Genomic DNA, 27,945 nt, shown 5'->3' with positions numbered 1-27,945 from the left:
TTCATGTGGGGGAGGAAGTTGGTGTGAATCTCTCTGAATCAATCTGACCCACATATGACCCACTTCTCTCTACAACCCCAAGTCTAATTCTAGGCAAAGGAAGCTGGGTCCCTCCCAGCTGGCCTGCATGAGATCTGCTAAACAGGCCAGGAGGACATTTTCTCTGGTTTGGAGAGAAGCACAGATTCACTCAGCTCAGGGTTTAATGATGGCAGACTCACTCGGTCCCTAAACACTTGAACCTGAAACCCAACGTTTCTGGTGAGGCTGCAGGGCAGCTGGCCCAGCATCTGAGTCAGCTGGAGACAGTGAACCCCGCTTGCACAAGGGGATCCATGCAGAGGGCAGTTCTCAGGGTCACCTGGCTCTTTGGCATCTAGCTATGAACCAGCAACTCCCACTGGTAACTCCAAAGTAGTCACTAAGCAATACATCATACCCTGTTTCAAGAGTATTGTCTGGTAAAAAAAAATTATCAGTATATGTTCAAACATAGGAAAAACTCAAATAAATTAATTCTTTTAGCCAAAAATATAATAAGAAAGCATGTTATCGCATATTAAGGATATAATTCTTTTAAAAGCAAACCTCAGCTTTTATGCCTAGCATTTAATCTCTTTTCAATTCATATCTTCCCATATGCTCAAGTAAATAATAAAGGCAGTGTACTTTTTCGATTCCTACATCAGTTTCTGAATAAAACATATTTTTAACATACTAAAAATGAAATGACAAGATACCATCACTTTTAATACACAGCTGTTCCTTTGTATCTCTGGCTGTTAGAAGGAAAGGCCAAGTGAATGAGAGATGGTATTTTTTCTCTTTTAGGACCAATGATTCATATCTTAGAGACAGGACAAAGCTCAGAAATGCAATGATGCAGTCACATCCACTGTCTCAGCCAAATAGAAATTCTACTTTGAACCCAAAAGCCAGGCAGGGTAGGGCTACGAGGCACTCGGGGCAGGTACCAGCAAGGAGCTCTCACCTGTGATTAAACTGGAGATGATGAGAGGGAGGATGAGCATCTTCAGCATCCTCATGAGTATGTCTCCCGGAAAGGCTATCAACATGACCACATCAGGGTGGATGGGAGACGCCAAGCGAAGCAACCCACCACATACTGCCCCCAGGATGACACCTGTTGAAGAAGCGGAAGAGGAAATCTGAATTCAGTTTTTGTCCTAGTTAAATGGACAGCTCCAAGGATTCCTATCACTGATTATCCTCTTTCTCATGTGTCTGCCTAATAGACTATGAATACTACAAAATAAAGACATTACATAAGGAAAACTGATTTTGACAACTAGCAAGATACCTGTCTGTAACAGCTCCAACTATCCTAACACTACGGGAGCCCAGAGAACATTCTCAACACTCCACGGGGAGAAATAAAGACATGACTCCAAAATCTTTTGAGATATTGATTGCACGGAGCACCACAAATTCCCAGAAGAACCCATTCCCAGCAGGCAGTATCGTTTCTTCTCTCAGCCAGATCTGGCAATGTGATCTGGTGTTTTTTGTGTATGTCTTCCTTCTTAACTGGAGGCCAGAGGCATAGGACAGGGCTCCGGTAATCTATTAACTGGGAGGAGCCAAGTTGAGCAAAGATGTTGGCAGAGATGCTGTTTGCTTCACAGAGTCCTACATTCCACCAGAAAAACCCTTAGCCTGTTGAAAATGGGTGGCCAACATAAGCCACAAAAAAGCAAAAGCTGCAATCTAGACCATAGCCCCTTTGGTGATGGGGAAGGAGTTGCCAGTCACATGGGCCATGGAGTTGAATCTAGGGGTGTGCAGTGAGGGATCCAGCTGAAGGACAGAGCTTTTCCTGGCTCCACATGTCAGTCTTCAAGTCCTACAATGAATGATATTGGATTACACAGTGAGTGGTTCTTAAAAACCCAGCCATGGCTGTGGTTCCCTGTTTCCAAGCGAACTAAGGCAATCACATAGTTTTGATCTTAGCCCACTGGCAGCTGAGATGGCCAAGGGGGTGGGGGATGGGGGATGTGTGAATGATGGTGAGGAGGTGGGAGGATGAACTTTAGTCGCTTCTCCTTGTAGCCTAAGCGAGAGCCGAAGAACAAGGAGAGAATTGAGAAGAGAAACTGTGTGGCCGTCATTACAAGAAACTGCCATTTACTCTGTGTTTCAATATACCCTGTAGAAAACCCAAGACCGAGATGGTGTTGACAGCTCAGATCAAAGAATCACACCAGAATGAGGTCTGAAGCAGGGAGGCAAACCCCCAAGGTGACTCAGAACATATCTGAGCATTGGAATGAGCCTCTTCCATACTCCCTTCCTCAACTTTAGTCAAGTCCATGGTGCTTCTGGCAAAGGCCTGGTCTTGTGGTCCCTTTTAGTGAGGTTTTCTGGCCCTGCTGTCCTTATCTTGATGTAAGTATTTCTCTAAATGTGGTCTGCTGCCTGCCGGCTTGGAGATCACCAGAAGGTCTGCAGCACTGCCGATTGCTTGGCCTCTCTCCCAACAGCTCAAAACATCATCTGCACAAGTGTGGCCGGGAACCTGCATGCTCACACTCACAGGAAATACATACACACGTCACGGAGAACCACAGACTGCGGAGCAGAGCACATGGCTGGAGTTGGTTTAGGGGTAGATTTTGCCACTGAGGCAGCAGTGCCTAATAGGGCCTCTGTGGGACACAAGGCTTCCGCTCCTGGGGGAGCACTCTCTGGGAGGAGTGCTCCCCCACCAATAAGGGGAGCGTGGGGGAAGGGGTGGAGAGCCCTCAGGAGAAAGGAGGGGAGAGACCTCGGGCACCTACCAAACACCGTCAGCGAGAGCAGGAGGTTCTTCCCCAGCTTGTCGCACATGCGCAGGCCCAGGTTTCGGTGCTTCGGCTCCTCAGAGCCGAGGTGGCTGTCGTGCATGCGCACTTCCACCTGCTTGGGCATGTTGTTGGCACTGCAACAGAAACGAAGCGCGTGATTAGTGACTCCCTGGGCTGGGGCAAAAGGCGTCTCCTGTGGGCAAAGCGGGGGACAAAAAGGGAGTAACGGGGGCACACCTGGGTTCCAGTTGACCTGCAGAGCATATGGACACGTTTACCCCCAATTACCCTGCAGAAGAAAAGGCAGGACCATGAAAACTAGTAGGGTTTCCCAAGAGTCGCGCCCATGCTCGGTCTGGGAAGGGAGTGTCTCTACTCCATTTTACGGGGATAGGCTTTAAAATCTATAGGACATTAAGTATCGAATCCAGATACGTCAAGTTCCAAAATGTGAGCTCTTTCTTTCTCTTAATGGTGGGGGAGGGGTTTTTTTTTTCAGGAAAGTTGTGGCCTGAATTACATCAAAACTAGAATGCCCCCAAGTTCAAATCTTCCACATCCTACACAGGTGAAAGCCACACCTGCAGGTAACGCAGGCCTTCCCTCTGTTTCCGGAAAAACCACTGTATACAGCTAAAAGAAAGTTCAGTCAGTTGTGGTTCTGAAATGTCACTTGTATAATCAGAGCTCTGCTACACTGCCCACGAGCCAAGGCCACTCAGAGCCCAAGTGACCACTGTCATCTTCCGGTGCAACTCGGCCATTTTCCAGATGACCCGCCCCAAGTGAACACCAGCGATCGTGGGTGCTCAGTAGAACCCCTGAAGGGGGAGTGAGAACCCTGCTGCCCCTCCCCTGCTATAACACTTCCTAGGCCAGTAAGATTTTTAGAATGAAGCGTGCACATTTTCACTGAGGACGTTTGGTAGCTTCTGTTTACAAACGCCATCGTTTGGTGGATGGAAACAAAATGGACGAAAAGACGGTAACGCCTGGAAGGACACATCATCGACAGACGACATGGCAAAGAAGAAGGGCGTTACCCTTGCTCTGGTCCTCTTACTAGACTGGACAGGCCTTCATGGAAGTGATGTCTGCCTGCAGAGCGATGGCTTGCCAGGAGCAGGACGGTAATGGGGAGAGTGTAGGCCTCGGGAGTCTAGTCCTCACTCCAGCACTTGCTAGCTGTGGGATCCAGTGTTCAGGGTGCGCCTCTCTTTCTAAATGGAGGCACTGGACAGGGCTCTAAAGTTCTCTAATGTGGGAGGAGCCAGATTACATTACAATCCCCAGATCTGATACTCCTTCATGAAAACTCAGTGAAGGGGGACTGGGGAAAATGCTCAGTCAGTAAAACGCTTGCCCTGCCAGCAGAGAGACATGAGTGTATGGTCCCTAGAACTCGCATTCAAAATCTGGTTGTGGCAGTGGACATTTGTAATGCCAGTGCTTGGGAGGTACAGGCAGGTAGATCCCTGGGGCTTGTGTAGCCTATTAGTGAGCTCCAGACTAAAGGAGAGGCCTTACTTCAGAAAAGAAAGGCTGATGGTACCTGGAGAATGACCTTTTACCTCCACGTGCAGACATGTGCACACACATGTGCACCCATCCACCTGGACAACACACATACACACATGCACAAATGTTCAACAAAATATACCAGTGTGGTGCCTGCCATGGGCAATTTCTTTCTCCAGAGGGCAGGAGGAAGAGATAAGACTCCTCAAGCTCTTGGCAAAGAAGCCAGTAAGTGAAAGGAACTGTCCAGTTGCCAAGCATCCAACAAGATGCTGAGAATTTAGCTCAGAGCTGAAACTTTGGCCTAAGCAAAATGGCTTATTTTTCATAACAAGCTATTTAATGCATTTGCTATCAAAATGCCCTAAAAATCAGGAATAGGACTTCATAGCCTGGCAGATGAGAGTAAGTATCTAAAACCCAAAAGCTTCTTAGTGGCCCCTATATTCTACTTCCTACGTTGCTGTTTCAGGCAACCTCTGACTTCCTACCACGTGTGGGCACGTAGGGTCACTCTGACTACCCACAAAAGGAGAGCAGTATGGCTGGCTCCCTGTGTTCACCAGGGTCAGTGAGCAACCAGCAACCAGGACTGCTTCCTTCACTGCCCAGTGAAAACAGGCAGAAGGTGCTTCACGCAGCAAGCAGGACAAAACGATCAGAATGACCTCTTCAACATAGACAGACCATAGTTCTAGGTGAACATTTGGGCTCTATTTCCATTTTCAAACAATTCTCCAGCCAGAACTGCAAAGTAAAATGGAGCTCAAAACCTAGAGAATGGCCAGTGAGGGATGGAGGCCGCACATGCTCTGGGACAGTGAGCACACTCTCTCAGCCAGTTCCTCCCCAAACTCTGGACCGTCCCTCAAGACCCCTCCCTCGAGACCGTCAACCCTCTCGCCTTCTGCTTTGATTGTACCCTGATGCCATGGAAATTAGAATCAGGCCCACTCTCTCTATTAAAACAAGGCCAGCAAGTACTGAAAGCAAGCGTTCTGGCAAGTTCCGCATGGTGTCATGAAAGCGTTCGGCATCCAAACAGCCACGGCGGAGTGGAAACACCCAGACATTAGGTTCATCTGCAGCCGACCCTGAGAAGAGGCTCTGTGTCTGTTGCACACATGTCTTTGCTATACAAAAACTGCTGCCGCTTGCTTAATAGTTTGCTTCTTCGGCTGTGACAAAAGTGTCCCAGAAGCCCCGAATCAAAACAGCCACATCAAAGTGGCAGCTTCAAGATGTCAAGAGTCCGTCCACAAGTGCTCACTTAGAAGGTCTCCGACTGGCTTCCTTAGAATTGAGCAGATGTTCCAGGCACGTGGAGAACAAGTTTTAACATATAGCTTTATTTATTTAATCATTGTTGTTGCTGTTGTTATTATTGGGGGAGGAGCATCATGGCCAGAGAAACACCTGTCATGGGGTAGTTCTCGCCTTCCATCATGGGTTCTGGGGGTAAATTTCAGCTTGCTGGGCCTGAACGACAAGCCTTTTTACTCAGTGAGCCATCTTGCCAACACAGAAAATAGTTTTTAAAGTAAATAAGAGCCTCAGTTGCAGTCAGGGATGCAGGGACCTCCCACAAACTATCTGCAAAAATTCTGCAGCCAACTGTTGCATTTCTCAGACCATAAGGGGAGCCTATAAAGGAGAAGATTCTAGAATATTAACATGAAATATTAATACCAAGGATTATTATATACCATTGTGCAGAGCTGCTTCTGAACCTACATATCTTTAGAACATGTGCATATGCTGGCTACTTAGCCTACTTAGCAAACAGCAGCAATAGCAAGAAACATGCATGGATTCATTGACTATTCATCATGCTTCTGACACTATGCTCAGTGGTGAGTGCTTTTGCCTAGAAACAGGGAGGAAGTGGGCTGGACTGTAATTATCTGCTTTACATCTGTGCTCTGATAAAGCCCCACGTGGGTTGCTACTGGAATCACGAGAACTGCACTAATCCAGGCTGGGAAGGCATAAGGGGTGTTCAGGAAAGGTCTCTTGGAGGGGCTGATTCCTGACCTGGATCGTAAATTCCTGCATCCTTTACCAACCAGTCTGTGAGCCATGAGAGAGCAAGACTGTGACCTTCTACATGAGCACTTGCTCAAACAAATTGGGAAACGAAAAGATGCCCTCTTTCTTCTAGGAAGGAAGCCTTTCTACAGACGTCGGCAACACGTTTCAGCACGCTTTCACTATTCTTGGCCTTTAGTCCTTGAATTTCTTCTGGGATTACAGGGTAGTCCCCACCCTGGAAGACCTACTGAGAACGGTGCAGCAAATAAAATAAAGTCAGACCAGAAAGCTCATGCTCTCATGGTATGGACATGGCGTGGGGGAAAGAACAGATCATGATGGCACTGAACAGAAGTAAAGACAGCAGGTGTATACGATTTTATATCAAGTGGTCAGGGTTTGTGTCATTATTAGGGCACATATGAACACCAGCCTGGAGGAATGAGGAGCCTCCTTGAATGAATTCTGAAGTTTATTCCCAGCTTAGCAAGTAAGTAGAATAAATACAACACGGCCACTTGGACAGCTGCCCTAGAACCTAAAACTCCCACCAGATGAAATGTACGTATGTCTACATGTGAGATTTTGGCATGGGCACTGATTCAGGTGACTACCAAAGAAGTAGTGCCAGGGCCTGTTACCATCATGAAAGTGGCAGGATTTCAATGCCTGTCCCAACCCCTACTGAGACACATGGCTACTAGAAAGATGGACAGACAGAAGGCCGAAGGTCTCAATAGTGTAAGGGTTTGCTTCCAGGGCAACGAACAGAAAAGGCAAAACCTGATCTATGTTGTTCCCCTGGATCAACACAGTCACTTCAAGTGTGTGTGCTCATCTTCTTGTTAATGTCCACTCACTGCACAAAGAGAACAGAGCAATAAAGAATTCAAACACTAAGACAGGGAATTGGGGTACACCAACCCCTCAGTGCCAAGTGTTCTTCACCACTCCTACCCCAACCCATGAGCTGCAGCCACAGAGACTGTTAGTCGCTTCTGTTCCTACTTGGGTACATTTTTGAACATTGGAGGCCGGCTCAGCCAGACCTCTCCCATGGCCTCCATGCCCAACAAAGTAAGGCCACGTGACAAGAAAGCTTGGGGTGGAGAATAACTAAATCTTTACAGTGAGCTTACAATTTCTTTCAACCTTAGCTTCTCCACTGTATTATTTAAACAGCTATGAATTTCGCAATTGTTACCCAGCTCCTTCGCACACATATGCACGCAAGTCCTGTTTCAATGGCAAATCCAGCTTATCTTGCAAACTGTGCTATGTGACTCACAGGAAATGCACAATGGAGCCATGCTACGTTTTCTCTGTACCTGCTTTTCATTAGCGCTCTGTTTTCCTCGCTCTGCCAAGAGCCTCTAATAACGGGCTCATTAGATGTGGTGTTGGATTCCGATTTCCTGCTGCACAGTCTCCTGTCGCCTCATGTGGCACCAATTCTTTTTTTCCTCCCTCACTCTCTCAATGAGGTGGCAGGAGAACGTTCCCCAGAAGCCGAAATCTGCTGGCGCGTTTTGCCTGGAGGTTGTGAGGCTGTCATGCACCCTCCATCTGCCCTCCACTGCCCAAGTCCACTGCCAGGCCTGAGGGCCTGGGGAGACACAGTGGGACACAGACATCTCCAAATCACTTTCTGGGAGGCCAACCCCGATGAACAAAAATTATGTTTGCTGGGGGCTTTCCCCTTTGTGTTTCTGCTAGTGGTACTTCATCTGAGTACCATATACTGTGTGGCAGTGAGAACAGCTAACACTGTCCGCCAGCCAAGATTTCCCTGGCTCCCCAAAGGACACTCCATCCTTGCTGGAAAGCACCATGAACTCTAAGATAGACTGGTATTTTTGACAGCATGCAAGTCCTTCTGTGCTTGCTTCATCCTATGAGGCTCGGCTAAGAGACATGGTGGGAGATGTTCTGGCCAAGAAGTCTCTCTCTGACAGTTTCTGTGTCTTCACAGAGCCTGCACATACCACCTAAAGGGCTACAGACTCCAAAGTCTCCTCCAGTCCCCTTTTCTGACCCTTCTCCAGCCCTTGTGCCCATTCACCAAGCCAGAGACAGGCTTTCTGGAAAGGTCCTGCTGAGCTTGAGTTACTCCAGACTCCACCAGGGGAGCACTTCCTTTAAGTAATTTAGGCTAGAGCACATCTTAAGCTGTCCCAAGTCAGTAGGCTAAGACTTTCTGGGAGATAATACTTAGAAAGGCATCAAAAGAGATACTTGGTGGACACTGGATTTAGTTTCTTTCCTTTCACTTAAATGCCTCCAATGATTAAAAAAAAACCATTACAATTTAGCCACATTTGAGTTTTAGTGAGCCTAGTTGGCTAGAAAGTGATGCTTATGATTTTGTTTTAACCAAATAAGTGGGGCCCAAGAAGTTCCTACAGTCTTTAAAGTGGAATGACCAGACAACCTCCTGAGAAACATCAGGAAAAACCTTAATCATTGTCCTACTTTCTTTTTCAGTGATAAACTGTGACCCAAAGCAACATGGGAAGGAAAGGGTTCATTTCATTTACACTTCCAGGTAAACAGTCCATCACTGAAGGAAGTCAGAGCAGGAACTCCAGCAGGAACCTGGAGGCAGGAACTGATGTAGAGACCATGGGGAAAACACTGCTTACTGGCTTGTTCCCTATGGTGCTCAGCCTGCTTCTTATACCATCCAGGACCACCTGCCGAGGTGGCATCACCCATAGTAATCGGGGTCTCTCACATCAACATCAAAAGAAACCACCCTACAGACTTGCATACAGGCCAATCCTATCGATGTGATTTTCTCAGTTCAGAGTCCTTTTTCTCAAACGACCCTGTCTTGTGTCAAGTTGGCATAAAACAAGCCAGCGCACTGATGAAACCTCTATACTTTTTGGAAATCCACTCCAGGAGAGACATTTAAGATTATCTTGACCTCACACATCTGCTATTTCCATAAAGACTTACTCACCAAGGCACAGTTAGTTTCTACAGTCCGGTGAGGGTTGGGTTGAATGTTTGACCACTCCAAATTGGGAATCACTTCTAAAAATAAAGATGATGCCATGGCCTGGAAGCATGCTGGTCAGCCCAGTCCCCAAAGGCATACTTCCAGAGTAATTGCTACGCCCCTTTGGTTCATGAAACATGAGAATATATCTGAAAACTTCACACAGCTCCAACAAAGTAGGGAGACCACAGGGTATGTCCTGAGCCACAGGGTGCTTGGCCCCATTTCCAGATGAACAAAGGCCATGTGACTTTCAGCAAACCGGCTGCTCTGGCTGAATACCCTTGTCATTGCTCTGTCCAGCTCATCCTTCTTAAGCTAGCATCTACTTCACCTTCAAACGTAGGCATGCTTTCATCCAAAGGCATTTGCTGAGTCTCAAGTTCGAGTTTTAGGTCCTCCCTCTGCAGGTTAGTATATCACCTGTGCTTTCAAGGCCTCTCTCACAGTTTTCAGCTTGTTTTCCCCATGAGAAGATAAATGCTGGAATAAGACTCTCTTATATATTAGCTTTCTTTCCACATGGGCATGATTGCTGGAAGATAGTATGTTTAATAACTATATGTTGGATGGATGGATGGATGATGATGGATAGATAGATAGATAGATAGATAGATAATATAATGTAGTCACAAGTTCTGTGTGATACTTAGTTTTGAGAAACAGAATGGTCTGGAAGTCTGAGAAAGGGAGAGAAATGAGAGAAGAAGAAATGGAAAGCAGTAAAGTCCTATCCTACAAGAAGCAAGGACTATCTGTATTAGAAACACCAGCCGCTAGCAGGGAGGACCAGGTCAGTGTGCTGCCATCTTCTTTATCTGCTTTATCTTCTTTATCTACTGGTAGCTTTGGTCCAGCTGCCCTGCCCTGTGTAACTTGTTACAGCTTCAGGAAGCTAACATAGCATCAGACCTGAAAGTGTTTCTACCTTATCTTATTTGCTATTTGCAAGAAGTATGAGAAGTGAGGTGATAGACATAGAGAGTTCCCTGTCAATACCCACTCATCCCATTCTTCTAGAAATCTCTTCAGAGAGGCAGTATGTCCACCAAACAGTGACTTCTCAGCATCCCTTACTGAGATGCCAGCAGAAACCTTCTAGATCAGTATTTTTTTTTTTACTTTCCTCTTTGAGCAAATGTCATCCTGGATGAAACAGACTGAAACTACCCCTTCCTCTTAGGGCCAGTGACTGTTTAAAAAGCTGGTAAATAGGCTGCTTCTAAACAGCTTCCATCACCCAAGCGAGCATTTCCCTCTTCCCAGAGACTTGGTGCCGTTTCTTACTGTATCTTTCTTATAAGCTATTAAATTGGTGGCTATTGATTGATTCAGCTCTTACTGATTCCACTAGTCAACTTAGCTTACTGCCTACATGCTCAGTTCTCAATATCTAATTTGATATGCTAATGTTTCAGGGAATGAGGCGCTACCAAGAGAGTTCTTTCTATCGAGGAAAAGGTTATTTCTCACACCCAGAGCCTGAGGAGACAGCTTGGTTCATGGGGCTCCATGTTAATGCAGTAGAACACACTTTCCTTCTTTATCCATCCCCATCTCCACTTAAAAATTTTAAAGTGTGTGTGTGTGTGCGTGTGTGTGTGTGTGTGTGTGTATGTGTGTGAGTGTGTGTATGTATGTGTGAGTGTGTGTATGTGTGTGTGAATGTATGTGTGTGAGTGTGTTTGTGTGTGTGTGAGTGTATGTGTATGTATGTGTGTGTATTGTGTGAGTGTGTGTATGTGTGTGTGAATGTATGTGTGTGTATGTGTGTGTGAATGTATGTGTGTGTGTGTTTGTGTGTGTGTGTGTGTGTGTGTGTGTGTGTGTGTGTGTGTATGTGTGTGTGTGTGTGTGTGTGTACAAACACAAGGGTGGGGTGGGGATGTCGGTACACATGCATGTGTCACAGCACCTGTGCAGAGGTCAAGGAGCAACGGGGAGTCAGTTTCCTCCTCTCACCATGTTGGACCCAGAAATCAAACTCAAGTTGTCAGGTTTGGAAGCAAGAACTTTGAGCCACTCAACTGTCTCACAGGCTCCAATGCCCACTTTTTTAGTAGGCAGAGGCAGTTCATGGAGTTTGAGGAGGTGGTTCTCACCTAGAACAGAGTTCTCATAGACTCTTTCAAGTTTTACTCGGAGTGGTTCCTTCCCAAGCTCCCCATCTGCTTCTCATGCCTCTCGGATCTTATAGTGTGCAATTTGTCCCTGTTGTATGGCTTACTTCATGACTCAATGCCTGCCCTACCAGACTACGAACTCAATGGAAGAAGTGTAATTACTAGTCCAAGTCCTGTATCTATGGATGGATTCTGGGACTCCTGAATAGAGCAAAATTTGTGGATATCAGAGTCCCTTATATAAAATTGCCTAGTATTTACATGAAAATGTACATATCTTCCTCCGAGTCATGTGTGACACTAATATGAATGTGCTGTGACTTGTTATTCTGTGAGGCTGAGAAACAGTGACAAGCAGAGGGGTGAGGTCTGTACATATTCACTATGGGCATAATTTACTTAAAATATTTTTGATCCATGGCTGGCTGAATCCATGGATATGGAATCAGTATTAGGTATGAGGTGCATGGTTACAATCGTTTGAGGGAGTAATGATTTGGGGGCGTTAGAGTGATCCATGTCTATGGGATCTGGGAAATACCTGTGGAAGGAAGCAAGGGAAGAAATGATCTTCCTTTGTCAAGCATGGATAAGAAGTTCATCTTCTGATTATGGATTTAGAATGACACATAAAGAAAGCCCGAGAAAAGATGTCTGAAGCTCCTTGGTCTTCAAGTACAACAGGAGTCCCAGTAGCATCTTATGATATTGCCAAAGGCATCAAGGGCTTTTAAATGTAGCAAGAGGCCACGGCACCACTTTGTATGCACATCCTAAAGTTATTCTGACAGAACCACACACCAACAGCCCTAGAAGCGGTAAAAGGCAAAAAACAAACAACAAAAAGAAAGGAAAAACCCACCATATTGGCCACTGGATCATCAACACTTGACTCCTAAGCATCCCTGTTAGAAGGCTTTCATTCCAAGTGTCCTGAAGGAAAGGTTTTCTCCTGTTCAATTTATAAAACCTTCTATTTGGAGTGTGGCAAGCTTTCTTCATGAGTCAATGGCTTACCTGGTTGGTTCTTAAATTATGGCACCCAAACTAAGATCACATCTGTCTTTGTTGAATCCTCTATATTATGGCATGCACAGTGTCAGGCATCTATTGGGTGTTGAGTAAAACTGGAAGACTGAATTAAACATTAAGAAAAAACACAGTAATGGAGTTAGATGAGGTCTGCAGTGTTTCTTGAAAGGAGCCCTCTGGACTCAAATACAGAGTTGAGTTAAAACAGAAATGTCAGGCTTCTTATGCCAAGCACATTCTTTCCTTCTTCCTCCACCCACACTCTCCCAATCTTTCTGAGGCTCCATTCAGCACTCACTGAGTCTTTTGGTCCTTATTTGAGAACAGACCCAACTCTTGCGGTCCATTAGTAAGAGACTGATATCGTCTTTATGGACAGAAAGATAAGAGGTTTACATTGTACGCTACCCAGAAAACTTATATGGTAAGGTTTCATTTAGAGCATTTTAGCTCTTTCCTTCTTCCATTGTGCAAACAAATCATAAACCTTTGTCTGGAAGTGGTAAAGAGGTGCCATGTTGGCCACTGGATCATCAACACTTGACTCCTGAGCAACCAGGTTAAAGGCCTTTCATTTTAAGTGTTCTGGAAGAAAGTTTTGCTCCTGCTCAACTTATAAATCTTCAGTTTGAAGTTTGGCAAAGGTATGCCTTGAATCAATGGCTTACTTGGCTGGCCCAAGGCTTTTGCTTTTATATTTGAACACACAAAGGCAGATTGATTTCATTTCAAAACTCTGATTTTTACCTCTCTTAAAATATGGGAAACAGCCGGGCGGTGGTGGCGCACGCCTTTAATCCCAGCACTCGGGAGGCAGAGGCAGGCGGATCTCTGTGAGTTCGAGGCCAGCCTGGGCTACCAAGTGAGCTCCAGGAAAGGCGCAAAACTACGCAGAGAAACCCTGTCTCGAAAAACAAAAACAAAAACAAAAAAAAATATGGAAAACAGAACCATTCTGTAACACACTCCTGAGTGGTAGCTATCAGTTAGAAATGAGAAGCAAATATCCTTAAGAGTCCACTACCACTGGATGGTGGTGGCACATGCCTTTAATCCCAGTACTCGGGAGGCAGAGCCAGGCAGATCTCTGTGAGTTCGAGAACAGCCTGGTCTACAGAGTGTGATCCAGGACAGGAACCAAAACTACATGGAGAAACCCTATCTCGAAAAACCAAAAAAAAAAAAAAAAAAAAAAAAAGAGTCCACTATCACAGTCCTCACCAGTCCCCATTGCCTTGACTAAAAAACAAAAACAAAAACAAAAACACCAAATGTCAATTAACATTTATCAACAAGCACCCTGTGCTGTTTTCCTAACAAAAGATAAATTGACTCCTGTTTGCCTCCTCTGAAGTTAGGGCCTCTTTCTATAATTGTAGGAATTGAGTTCTATCATTGTATGAATGAGACCATCCTCTGCATGCTTAAACAAAATTCCTGCACACAAAGTGATTATGTATTCAACAGGAGACAAAAGTTATAACAGTGAATTCTCTCAATTTTACCATTGACGTCACATAATTTATAAACTCTGAGTAGCTTCCCTGGGGACAAATGTGAAAACAAAAGTGATCTCACCTTCAGGGCAACACAGAAAGACCAACATGTGACTGGCCAGTCATAGGAAATGGAGGGGCCTTCATCCTCTTCTCTGCCTATCTCCTCATTATCAACAGTTCAAAATTAGATCTCTCTAGAGTAATGACTCAGTGTGTGCTAAGACACCCAGCCATGACATCGGGATTTTCTTTACAAGTCTACAGTGGTGTTGGTGCTACAGACTGTGGGCTGTCTTGACAGCAGGGGTTTGCAGCATCTCTTAAGACAGTTGGTGTGTACACTGTGACGAATGGCTGTTAGGCATCTCATGGAAGAGGAAGCAGGGTTTCCTAACTTGCTTTTTGTCAAGTAGCTGAGGAAGGGTAGAGCTGGGAACCACAGCCCTGCTCTGTCTCCAGCTAAGCCCCGTTCTCTTCACTGTGGTATGGTGGCTACAAGAACCTCGAACTTCAAGGTGAGAATAATATTTGCAGATGTTGCTTTAGTTCCTGGATCACAGACCTGACCTCCATTATCCCTGTGTGCGTGTGCGTGCATGTGTGCATGCGTGCGTGAGTGTGTAAGGAAGAATTGCTTTGTTTTATTTTACTGATCTCAAGCAAGCTTCTCATTCTCTGGTCTTACTAATACATGCAATCTCAACCTCACACCTGTTAACTCACCATAAACATCCACAAAACTTATGAAAAGCAACGCGCCTGCTTCCCAAGATGATAGCCACTTAGGTGGCTTCAGGGCAAGTGCTTTAAACCCAGGCACAGCCACTGTGTTTGCGCAGCTAGTACAGTTGGGTGAGGCCACCGGGACTGAGCCAGAGGCTCCAGGGCTACTCTGACCTGTAATCATCCCTCACCTTTGGTTCTCAGGTGATGCTGAAGAGTTTGGACCAAGCATGATGCTCAGCTTAACCCTTGCTAGGAGCAACGTTCAGAGGATGGGTTTGAAAGTGCTATTTGCCTCTGAATGATCGGGACATCATGTTTCGGAGAAAGGACGACAACTCAAAACTTAGTCCCAGCACTCATTCTACGGTCATGCAAAGCAAAATCCCATCCGGTCCCTTCAGCCCTTCCTCAGAGATGCTGATGACAGATTTCTTGATGCTGTCAGCACAGATCTCTTTGTGGGAGACCCAGATAGATCAGCTCATTGACATGTGATCTTTTATTTAAATTTATTTCTAACAAGATACATAAGCACATAAGAATTATACAAATTACCATGTGATATTTGAATATGTGAACACATTGTGCAACGTGTAGATTGAGTGAAACATACCTATCTCCTGAAATACTTGTCATTTCTCTTTGGGGAAAGCATTTAAAAAATCTTTCTTATAGCTTTTAAAAACATACTGTACATTATTAATTTTCTGTCGTGAATAGATGTTCTCACTTGGCAGGTTAAGAGGTACTGAAGATGCTACCAACAACTAAGAGCTTTGGGAGACAGTGACTAGGTTCTGCTTCATCCTCAGAACAGCAGCTCTATGGACTGGCAGGGTAGGGATGTGTCGGGCTATTATAATCCTCAACTTATGAAGAAGAAGCTAATAACACTTAACTTGCCTAAAATCACCTACAGCAGAACCAAGGTGAAACTTATTTCTCCAACTTCAAAAGCTCAGGTGTTGATACTATTTTCAAGTAGTCGGGTAGCCAACTCAAACCCTCCTCCATCCTCTGGTCCTATATTTAAACCTTCTGATCACCTGGGCAGGAGCTGCAAATTTATTGCTCAGCATGGAAACGTTTGCTGGCCCCTGGTTTAGAAGAATGGCAAACCAAATCCCCAATGCTACCTAGTTCTCTATAGCACTTGGGGATCAGAAGATTCTAAAGCTTGCTTTCTTGATTCATGAAGATCCCTCTTTGTGCTGGAGTTTGTAAGTGGATCTCAGTGGTGACAGTGGGGGATGGAAGAGCACAAGGGCTCTCCAGCGCTGTAACTACGGCAGAGCATCTGCTTAACCAAAACCCACGGAGAGTTTTCCAGAGTTGTTGAGAATTTGATGAGTAAATCTTGGGGCACACAAAAGTTCCCACAGGCCTCTCTCTGGCCATGGGGGACTTGAGGGGAATCCTTACATCAGCATGCAACCAATCTGAAAACTAGCAGTTCAGGCAGTTCCTGCCTGCTGAGCCAATTCAAACAGAAGCAAACTGGATAATCAGTGAGACAGTGATCAAGCGTCTATTCTGTCCTGTTTTCTAATGCATTGAGGGGCATCTCATAGTCTTTGTGTGAGACCAACCTCTGAGTCATGTTAGCAGCAAGGAGTTCCCCTGAGTCATGTAACACGTGCCAATCCCAAATCAGCTCTTTCCACTAGCTTGAGGACATGCCAAGGCTCTTCCCAACACGGTCACATTTCCAGACATCAAAAACTATCCATCTGTGTACACTTGGGTCCTGAAATATACTATGCATCCCAGATGCCTGGAAGGTGGAACCCCTCAAGACTGCAAAAGGGCTAGAGGAAACAGACACATACCCCAAGGCCACCCCCAGCTTGTTATGTAAACTTGTGCACGTGACACTTTCTATCTGAGCCTTGGGCTCATCTATTTTTCGGGGGTGAGATTGGGGTGCATGCCTGTATGTGGTCATGTGCAGGCCAAGGAGGGATATTTGACCATCCTTCTCTGTCTCTCTTCACTTGATTCTCTTGAGACAAGATCTCTCACTAAACCTGGATCTCATCATTTTTGTTCAGTTAAGCTGGCTGCCTAGTGATCTCTAGTGATCTTTCCGTCTCCCCTCTTGCCCTGTGCTGTGCTTACGGACAGACACGTGGATACTGGGGATTCAATCTTGGGTGTTCACGTTTGCACAGTAAGCACTCTTACCACGTTGAGCCATCTCCCAAGCTCTTAGGGCTCAGCTACAATTACAGTGTTTGTGTCGCCTACCTGGGCACTGACTTTCAGTTCTGTATGTTTATGGAGAGGAAGCACCAATAAAGAAGCATCCTAGCATACATCACTGACATATAACCCACACTTATGTCTAGTTGTTCAGTTAGTGCTATTGGAATTACCACCAAAGTCACTTTGTTGTTGTCCTGACTTATTGCATAAATAATGTTGTTGAGGTTTCTAGATAATATGGGAAAAGAAGATTCTATGTACTTCATAGACCAAGGATCAGTAAACTGCAGTCATGGGGAAAAACCCAGCCCAGTGATTATTTCCATAGACAAGGTTTTATGAAAACACAGCCAAGACCAGTGTTTACCTAGTGCCTATGGATTTTTTTTTATTCCATGAGCATTATTGTGTAGTTGAAACAGAAATATTAAAATATGTGCTAACTGGCCCTTCATAAAAAAAATACATTAACTTCACATGACAGACCTATTGCTTTGACCTGTCTAGGTCCTGATGCTGCTCCTTTCTTTCTAGCTTCTTGACCCTCCTTCAACTCCCACCCTGTGGCTTGTGAGGAGCTGAGCTTCTGTCCATCTCAGGCCGGGTACATCAGGATGTTCCCTTCATGACCACAAAGATGCATAGGTAATGCCTTAGCTAGGGTTACTATTGCTGTGATGAAACACAATGACCAATTAACTCGGGGAGGAAAGAGCTTATTTCACTCACACACCATATCGCAGTTCATCATCCAAAGCAGTGAGAGCAGGAACTTACTCGGTGGGAATCTGGAGGCAAGAGCTGATGCAGAGGTCATGGAGCAGTGCTCCTTACTGGTTTGCTCCCATGGCTTGCTCAGTCTGCTTTCCTATAGAACCTATGACCACCGGCCCAGAGATGGCACCACCCACCGTGGATTGACCCCTCCCCCATCGCCCCCGTTAGTCACTAATTAAGAAAATGCCTTAATTTTCTTACGGAGGCATTTTCTCCACTGAGGCTCCCTCCTCCCTGATGACTCTACCTTGTGTCAAGCTAACATAAAACTAGCTAGTACAGATAGAGACTGAGATCAAGTTAACCCAGCTAGATTCAGTCCTAAAATTCAGTCCTACATAAATAGTAGGGATGAGAAGCTCTTGTTTTATGAGGATTCTGAGCTGCTAGAATCTAAAACCAGATCTTTCAGAACATCTAGAAGCCCATATGGAAGCCACCTGCTTGTATTTGAAGACAGAGAGGCATGACAGAGAAGGCTCTGATGATAAGATTTAGCCTCTGGACCTAATGGAGTCTGAAGTTACCTCTAGAATCGTCAGCTAATAACCTTCAGTAATCTCCTTCATTTAAGCCAGGTCAGGCTAGGCATCTGCCACAACTAAAGTAAAACAATCCTTTGAGAGAAACGTAATTATTCAATTGTTTCTCCCACTAACACTTAACTGTTAAAAGTCAAAGCTAGTGAGGCACAGAGGCTAGAACCTACCAAAAGGACCAGTGTTCAGAGCTCTTTGGAACCTGCTAAAGGGGCCAGTGTCCCATGATGGGAATGTCTTTCTGTATGCTGTGAATATATGTTGCTCTGATTCATTGATAAATAAAGATGTTTGGCCTATGGCAAGACAGCTTAGAGACAGACAGAAAATCCAAACAGATAGAGAGGAAGAGAAAGGAAAGGCAGAGGAGACGCTGCTAGTTGCCACCGGGAGAAGCAAGATGTAAAGATTCTAGTAAGCCACAAGCCACGTGGCAAAGTATATAGATTTATAGAAATGAGTTAATTTAAGATATAAGAGCTAACTATCAAAAAGCCTGCCAAGGCCATAGTTTAAAAATAATATAAGCCTGTGTATGTTTATTTGGGTCCTAGCAGCTGCAGGACCAGCGGGAAAAAGAGATTTGTCCTGACCACGGACCAGGCAGGACACAGGAAACTTCCAGCTACAGTCCTGAGCTCTCTGTAACCTACCAAAGGCGTCAGTGTTCAGAGCTCTCTGGAAGAGATCAGGGACAGATACAAGATCAGGGACAGATACAACAGGTTATTTTTATGCCTTTGAAGAGGGAGCCTCTCACAAACAGAACTACTCTCCCCAGCAGCATATTGGCTTTTCATGGGGCAATTTGGAGAAAGGTATAATAAACAATGTGGTCAGATGTCTTTCAGCCCTTCACTCTTGCCACTTAACTGGGAAAAAAGCTGTTGGGGACAAAGTTGACTGCCTCTGATAGAGTGTTCGGTTATCCAGCAAGTCATCATATATAATCAGGCTGTTTCCCTAAGGAGATCGACACTGTAAATTGACACTTTTCTATTGTAAGGAATGAGTTAGGACAGACTTCCTGAAGCCCAGGTTTCATGAATGGCACCCAGATGGAACTATCCTTGCCTAAGGGTATCTTCTTCTATGTTACTTTGAAGAAGACAGCATCCAGGAGATGAACAGTGTAGTATATGTAAACAGAGCCATCAGAGACATCTTTGGTGTATGGGTCTACATACTCCTTCCCTAGCTGAAGAACTTGATAATGAAGTCTGGGTCTCAGATGCGTATCCCCCAAACTCACAAGGCCCTCTGGTTAGGAGTATACTGGCCCTGACACAACCCCAACAAGAGATTAAATTCAAGCATTTTTGCATATTTTTAAACACAAAGAAGGATGGATAGCTGGCCAGGAGGCCGTCTATCTGTGCTGCGGGCCGCAGGAATATATCATAAGAACTCAGCTGGTTATGGCAAAGTCACTACCTGGAGGAATCAGGGAATTCCTCCAGAGGAAGCCAAATCCCAAGGAGTTTTTGGTGTTACTTGGCTTGGTATATATCAGCTGTATTCTGTTATGAAAATCATGTGTGCCTTCATAGTTTTCCTAATTGATTTTTCCCTAAGAAGGGCTAACAATGTGGACTGATCACTCTCTAGACATACACATTCCAGGCATTTGAAGAACAGCCTCAGGAAAGGCTTTCTCTGGAATCAGATATCTCCCCTAGCCACTTTCAAGGACTAAAGGAGACATCACCCAGGTGGTCACCCAATTTCCGAGGATTAACAGTGATAACAACCCACAGGCGAGTCTCCTGACTTAAGGTAAATTCCACAAGGGGACACCGCCTAGGTCAGGTAGACATTAAGTAATAGCTTTACACAATTTAGCTCAGACCCCTCCTTTCTTACAGCCTTACTAACTTTATAGACCTCTAACTACTTACCTAACCACTTCTAGGAATATTTAGATAACCTTCTGTGCTAACAGCTATGCTCAGCCAGAACTCCAGTTCAAGCCTCCCTGTAATTATCATTATTGGTAGCATCCGGCCAGGTCCATCACTGGATAGAGGAAAGTACCTTATCAGAGATACCTCTGTACTCTCTAAGAACAGACTTAAGCATCCAGGTTACCTGTTTGAGAAGGCCTGGCGGATGTGTCAATTAAGCCTATTCTTATCACCCCTCCATTTGACCCTGGAAGCCTGGCTTTGCACTGCTAAGGAAATACTGCTTGTAAGTGTATATAGACCAGAACTCCCAGGGCAGGAGACACAGAGAAGAGAGAAGAGAATGGAAGACCTAGATGGGTAAGAACTTGAGAGGAATGAACTGAGATGGGGAAGAACTAGATTGAAGAGTTAAAAGAGAGGACTAGAGGAACGAGATAGAAGACGAGGAAGAGCCAGATGGGGAAGAACAAGATGAGGAAGAGCCAGATGAGAGAGAAGGAGACGGGAGAGGAGCTGATAGGGGAAAGAACTAGATAAATGAGAACCTAGAAGGGACAGAACTAGATGAAGGAATTAAGATAGAACCTAGAGGGGACAGTAGATAAATATAGAGAGAAATCAGACAAGAAAGGAGCTAGACATGAGAACAGAACTGAAGCTGTGTATAAAGGATGTTATGCCAGAGGAATTAAAGCAAGTGGACTATAGAACTCGGTGTGCTGAGATTATTTCCTGATAATAGTCCTGGCCATTAGTAGTTCTCTCTCCTGAGCCCCTGGGATGTATAATATTGAGGCTGGTTCCTCTAATATTATACAAGATATCTGATTGTCTGTCTGGATAGATTCAAAAGAAATAGATTATGAGTATGCATAAATATATTTTATTGTACATACAAAGATTATAATCAATATTTCTGGGACAATCATAGTTCAGTTGATAGCCGTGGCTCCCAGGGATAACTCCAGGAGTATTGCACACGAGGAAAGGGTCTCACCAATCACTACGTAAACTTCCACATGCTTATAACATTTTACCATGTAAGTCTATTACTTTGTAATATTATGATTAAAAGTTCAGAGGAAATTATCATGAATATATTCAACGGCACATCTTCTTGGGGGTTAGCCATCTCTCAACCATCCAAACTGTTATATAACCATAACACCATTTTCTCAAACTGTCTGGGTAGGCTTTTAAGTTTGGTGGTATCTGCTATTGTAGACACTCACGTTGATGAGAACTCTCAGCTCACGTGTCATTTCTCCAAGCAGAGAGAAGGAACCACAGGACCCAGCTCACGCCAGGCACATGTCACATGTGACCTGCTCATTTGGAAAATACCCCAGCTCAGTGCCAAGTCACAGCAAATGAGAAAAAAAATGACATAAGGGAGTCCAAAAGTCCAGTCACAAAGACCCCCCTCCCGGTCCATCTGGGCACAGCAGGGCCAGGACAGAGCATCCTTGGCACAGAGATCAAAGCACTGGCCACAGTCTGGCCTTTGGTGCACCTGACATCCTCAGAAAGAGCCAAGCTCCAGGTCTGCTTTTCTGAAGGAAGTGGACAAAGTTTAGACTTCAATAGAATGAGACATGACACTGCTCAGCTATCCAGTCTTCAGTAAATCGTTCTAACCCCCAAGAGCCTGTTTCCTTATCCACCCTAGGGGAGGCGGGGATCTGTTAGGGAGGTTGTGTTATTAGGTAAGTGGATGCTGCACAGTCACCATCAACACGGCCCATCCTGTTTGTCTCCTCCATGGCCATCTCTGAACTAAGGGGGATATTCCTTGAACAGTCATTGACTGAAAGAGACCACATAAAACTCAGTTCAAAGGGATGCTTGGACCTCCTAGAAAAGACCACCAACTCTGAAGTGGCACTCTGGACTCTTGTAGAACAGGTGACATAAGGGTTACCTCAGTGTCCCTGTGCCTTCTTGAGTTATAGTGTGGCACCTAGGGTCAGAAGGAAATTATATAAGCACAATTCTAGAACATTAGCAAACACAGAACAGAGCAGTTCAAGCAACCAGTGAGTAGAAGGCTACAGTGAATGTCTTTGAAGCTGGGAACCATTAGGGGAGATGCATACTGAATATCTGGTAGAGAGAGAGGGGGGATTGTGGGAATAATTTTGAATTGAAATAACATCAGGTTGCCAAATTATCTGGACAGAGTTTGGGCTTGTTCTAGAACAGGGTCTTGCAGGTCCTCTAAACTGCTATACATTAGCCCTCAATAGCTGTTCAGAGGAGATCTGTAAGCCCAGGCCACAGACAGACTAGAGATACTGAGACTTGAAGTAGACAGTGGGGGGCAGAGAAGAGCCTTGGGATGGGGGATTTCATTGACAAGTTGACCATTAACTACCAACCCACCCCAATAAACGAAAGTATGCTGTGACTACTATCCGCATGCCAGCCCTGGAGGAGAGGCACTTCTGGAACAGTCCTGTTAATGTTTGAAATGACACTGAAAAATCCACCAGCACAGAGTAGCACAAACAACATGCAGAAACTTCCGTCGTCACGTTATAACTCAGGACCAAGTCAGTGCAAGCATCAGCCTTTGCACATTCCGTTGACAAAACATTTTCAAAGGCTGAGAATGGGAGATGGGGAAATGGGAAAGGCGCGAGTGGGTAAGAGAGCTGGATACGTAAGCACGAGGACCTGAGTTTGAATCCCTAGCACCCGTGCCAAAAGCTTGGTCTGGCCGTGGTACCTGTAACTCCCACATTGGTGGGGGCAGGGACAGACAGATCCGGAGAGGTTGCTGACTGTCCAACTTTAATTAACCCAAACAGTGAACTGCTACTTCCCCAAGGGACTCTGTCTGAAGGCGATGAGGTAGAGAGAGTTAGAGGGAGTAGTGTCTGCACGGACCCATGCGCTCACACAGTCATATGCATGCACCACACATACACCCCATGCACGCCCAAAGAGAAGAAGAGAAAAGGGTGGTAATGTCAGGGCTGGGGAGGTGTTTCAGCAGATTAAGTGCATGCCGTACAAGCTGAGGACCCAAATTTGGATCGTCAGACTGAAAATCTGAGCATGGTGGCATGCATCTGTAACTCCAACACTGGTATGGGGAGAGTCAGGCAGATGACTGAAGCTCATTGGCCAGCTAGCCTCGCTGAGCTGATGAGCTTCAAGTTCAGTGAAAGACCCTGCCTCAAAAAAAAAATAAAGGAGGGAAATGGAGGAGAGATATCTGGTCTACTTCTGGCCTTCATGCACAGGCACATACATGTACATGCATGTGTGCACACACCTATACTAACAAGTGTGTACAACACACAGACACACGAGTGTATTACACAGAGATGAGAACATCTATTATGAGCAAAAATATAGATGTTTAATGTGGAAGTCCAAACAGGTACAGGAGCTGGAGAGTTTTCAGAGTTTCTGTCAAAGCATAAAGTATGTGATTGATATACAAAAATACTCTCCTTACAATTTTAGAGAAATGTATGTGTTCATAAAGTGTCTAGTCTTTGAAGAAATATTTCTGTGGTAAAAACTTGGGGATAAAGTAAAGTTGGGGTGTGGATGGTTGAATATATTCTATATATGCTGATGAAGCAAAGACTAAGGACCCCTTCAAAAGATCACCAGTGAGCTGGCATGGGAAAGTATATGAGATGCACTTTACATGGAGATTGAAATCTGTATGTGTATGTGAACAGCTGTATACATGGAAAGAAATTCTGGAAAGGAAAGGGGAAAAAAACCATTGGCAGTGTTGCCTCAGAGAGTGGAAGATGATTCTGGAAGTAGATAAGTGAGGAAAATCATCATACATTTTCTGCGGTTTTAAGTAGAATTGCATTGTGTTGTGTTTTCATTTGTTTAGTTTTGAGACAGGGCCTCGCTATGTTAACACTGGATGGCCTGGAACTCGCCATGTGGACCTGCTTGGCTTCAGCCATCCTCCTGCCTGTCTGCCTCCTGAGGGCTGGAATTTCAGGTGTTCACCACCACACTCATCTGGGCTTTTTCTTTTGAAACAATGTTGCTTCTGCATTGCACTGCACAGGTAAGACTTTTGTTGAGAATGGTTAATGATCAGCTAGAATGGAAGAGGACTTCCACTTTGAAAAAAATGAGCCTAAGAAGCCACCGGTACAGAGGCAGAGGCTGGCAAACCCTGGCTGATGAGTGTTCTCCTTCCTCCGGCTCACTAGGTACAAATACTGACAAAAGATCATTTTCTGCCCCAACCATCCAGACTTTATGTGCTTGAGAATCAAAGCAAACAATGTGTCGAGGAGAGACAGAGGATAGTCTCTGACAGAAGGTGCTTCTCGGCAGAGTGTGCAACCTCTGCATTCTCCACTTTCAGCAGGAAACACGGCATGCTCATTTCTTTTAGTGACTCCTTTTAAATTAGAGAAACTGCAACATTGTTTCCTTGCCTTAATTCTACTGTTCCCTCTTCAGTAGCAGAGCTGGCGACACCCGCTCATGCGGGAGTTCCAGCATCAAAGGACACTTGCCCCAGACTGGTCTTATACATGCATGTTCAACCACAGCACAATTTCTGAGAAGAGTAATAATGGCTCTAGAGTGTGACTGGAGTTCCCAAGTGGAACTCCTATCTGTGTCCTACCCTGTACTTACCATGCAGCCTCAGACAAGTCACCAAAACCACCATGTCCATCACATCCATGTATCTGTAATGGCAGCATCCTAGCTGAAAACTTAGACAACCCATTGTCTTTGGGTCCTAGCCCTCCATTTCTACACACACACACACACACACACACACACACGCACGCACACGCACACGCACACGCACACGCACATGCACACGCACATGTGTGGCAGGAGGGAGAACACTCCAAATTACCTTGTGTATTAAGGACTGATGAAATTCACAAACATTGTGAAATCTCTTTTGAAGGCTGCTATGCATAGATGATCAAGTGATCATTTCCTAGCACAGAAAATGTTTGGGACACCAGGAACTTATCTGAGAAGTGGTCCTGATGGGAATTTAGACCGTCCTTTTTAAGCCATAAAAAAGTTTGAAACCCAAATATGATGAGAATTGTACTAACCAACATTATAATAATTTCTTTATACACAGGCCCACTCAATAGATGTCATGGGGTATCTGCTCTGAGTCTGGCCCTGTTCTGCCTGCCAGCAGCGAACACCACAGGGACACATATATTAAAGGTAGATAATGACCCATGGGACCAAATACCACAAAGAACACTGGATAGATGGAGAATAAAGTCAACAGTTATGGGAACATAAGGAGGCTGGGTGACATTTAATGCATGACATGAAGCAACCATGTGGCACCTTGGAAAAAAAGCAATAGGAAGTACAAAGACCCCCCAAATGGGAGCAAGCTTAGAAAGTTCCATAATGGCCAGGAAGACCTCCAGTCAATGGGATTGCTTGTTTGCTAGGTTTCTTGGTCCATCCCTCATAGGGCAAAAGCAAGACTAAAAGAAAAGAAAAGACCAAACTCCCTCTGCAGACAAACTGGAAGAATTCCCCAGACACAAGACCCTTCCTGCTGTCTTCGCTAGAGGCTAACCCAGGGTAGTGAAGACCCCAGTCCTGGGTCAGCTCACTGCTCTGCTCTAGCAGGAGAGGTGCCTGGAGTTCTGAGCTCTGGGATGACAGGATCAGATTCCACTGCAGTGAGATGCACGTGACCTGGAGTCATTTGTTGTCACTAGGAGGAAATGAGAGAATTGGACCATCTCATTAAGCTGAGCATCTCTGCTTCAGGGAGCAAATAACCGACCTATAACTTTACATTGTCTATGAGTAGAGGGAATGCTTCAAGAGTAAAGATGATAAGAGGAGGATGTCATTTTAAGTATCACGCATAAGCTGCTTTAAACATCACACTGAATCTACACACACACACACACACACACACACACACACACACACACTGGTGATGTACAGCTGTTCCTCATGCCAGTATCATGTACACTACTACTCCAGGAGGATGCTTGATGCTGCTAAGCCTACCCCACCTCATAACTCTCACTAAATCCCAGGGTTCCGATGACAGCTTCACTGTAAAACACCCCAAAAACAGTGCATGCCTTGCTGCTGTTCTTGCACACACAGCCATGTTTCCCTCTCTGCTCCCTCTAAGCTGACCACAACATTATTTGGGAGGGTTGGCACCTCCACAGACTGGCAGGAAAGCATGACAGAGGCAGGGGTGCCGAGCACCAGGAGTCAAGACTTCCTTCCTAAACTAAATATATTTGAAATACCAACCATAGGCAAAGACTGAAGCTGGTTGGGTCAAAAACGCACCCCTTACCAACCAGACTCTGCCCCCACGTCAAAAACAGAAGGTAATTGTTCATTATATGGTCTTCAAATTATACAAATAATGTGCGTTCTTCCCCTAGAGAAAGCTATAAAAGTGAAAGTGAAAATCAGCACTCAATCCCATTGTCAGGAAAATGTAATAGTCATTGTTTATACCAATGGTCTATAATGTTCCGTTCTCATTTAAATTTATTTATTCTTTTAAATCTCACAACCATTTTATAAGGCTGGGGTTGCTCTAAGACCCACTTTTCAGATGAGAACACTAAGGCGCAGATAGTGTAAGGCTCCCAGAAAAGGAGCTGAAGCATAAATCTATACCGTGTTCTTAGTGCATCTTGGCTGCTGCTTTCTGCTTGAGACACTCACCCACCCTACCCCTCAGCTTCTGCTGCCACAGGTCCAGCATTGGAGAGAGGCCCTACGCTTCGGCTCCTTGGTTGGTTCCTACTTTTCTAAGCTTTTCTAAGAACAACATGTTGTTGATGGGATAGCTGTCCAGACAGGAGGAGAAGCAGGAGGAGAAGCCACTGTCCAGCCGACTTCATGAACATACACAGAGTCAAGGGGATTTGATGGTGTGGGGCCATCCCTGACCATGATGGGTCTGGTGTGGTGGCAGAGACACCACTTAAACAAGAGAATAACAGAAGATGTGGTCAGAGTCTAGGCTCTATTAGGGCCTGGTTATCCAGTTGTCACCAGGGGCTCATAAGATGCACTTTCTAACCACTGAGTGACTATGAGTGTAAGAACCACGGGTAGTGGCATGTGTTCCCTTCAAAAAGCATAAAGGAGATAGGAGTGGCTTTCTCAGTAAATGACAATGAGACTCATGGCCAGTTGTGACTACACAGATGGAGAAAAGATAGTTTTACTCCTGTGGCCACTAACTGACATCATACAACTTGGACTGAGGTAGAACAAGGCCATGTGCTTTAAGCAGGCTGAGGAGAGAGCTGCGAGGTAAGCAGGGTCGGACGATGGAGATGACCCAATGCCAGAGGAAGGAGTTTCGACTTTGGAAACTCGGTTGCTGGATCTGGACTAGGGAGTCCATGCCATCAGGCTCTAGTTAAAAAGCTGAAACAGCCTAGACAGGAACCATCAAAGAGAACTCTTAAAAATTATGACAAGGTTGCTGACGTGTACCTCTTCACAACTGATGGCTTCTGTCAGGAGTAGTGTGCAGAAAGACTGTTTTCTTTATGGGGCAGGCCACTGGGAATTTGACCATGCTCCAGTGAGTGTATGTGAAACACAAATTGGATTTGGGTTTTTTCTTTCTTCTTTTTTTTAGGGGGGATCACATGGGTGAGGCGCAGACTTAGGAGAACTGGGAATCAAGTGTGGTTGGGGTGCATTATGTGAAATTCCTAAATAGTCAATAAAAATATTATGTTGGGGGAAAAAAACTGAACAAAGGCATCTGCTCTCCAAGGGAAGGGAAGGG

The 27,945-nt window shown here is 45.1% G+C and overlaps 1 protein-coding gene across 3 annotated transcripts in view; it reads right to left on the bottom strand.

Moving 5' to 3' along the window:
- Positions 1–27,945, bottom strand: part of Slc1a2 (solute carrier family 1 member 2) — a 133,583-nt gene that overhangs the window by 52,890 nt on the left and 52,748 nt on the right. For all 3 annotated transcript variants that reach the window (XM_028877922.2, XM_028877925.2, XM_028877923.2), the window contains 2 exons: positions 2,802–2,941; positions 992–1,144 (listed from right to left, as the gene is read on the bottom strand). In XM_028877922.2, the coding sequence (XP_028733755.1) occupies positions 992–1,144; positions 2,802–2,941 (293 nt within the window). Of the gene's footprint in view, positions 1–991; positions 1,145–2,801; positions 2,942–27,945 lie in introns of those variants that run through there.

The sequence above is a fragment of the Peromyscus leucopus genome, chromosome 4 (assembly GCF_004664715.2).
Source record: "Peromyscus leucopus breed LL Stock chromosome 4, UCI_PerLeu_2.1, whole genome shotgun sequence".
Taxonomy (NCBI): Eukaryota; Metazoa; Chordata; class Mammalia; order Rodentia; family Cricetidae; genus Peromyscus; species Peromyscus leucopus.
Note: the sequence above shows the minus strand (reverse complement) of the source record. Positions and strands in the feature narration are given on the sequence as shown.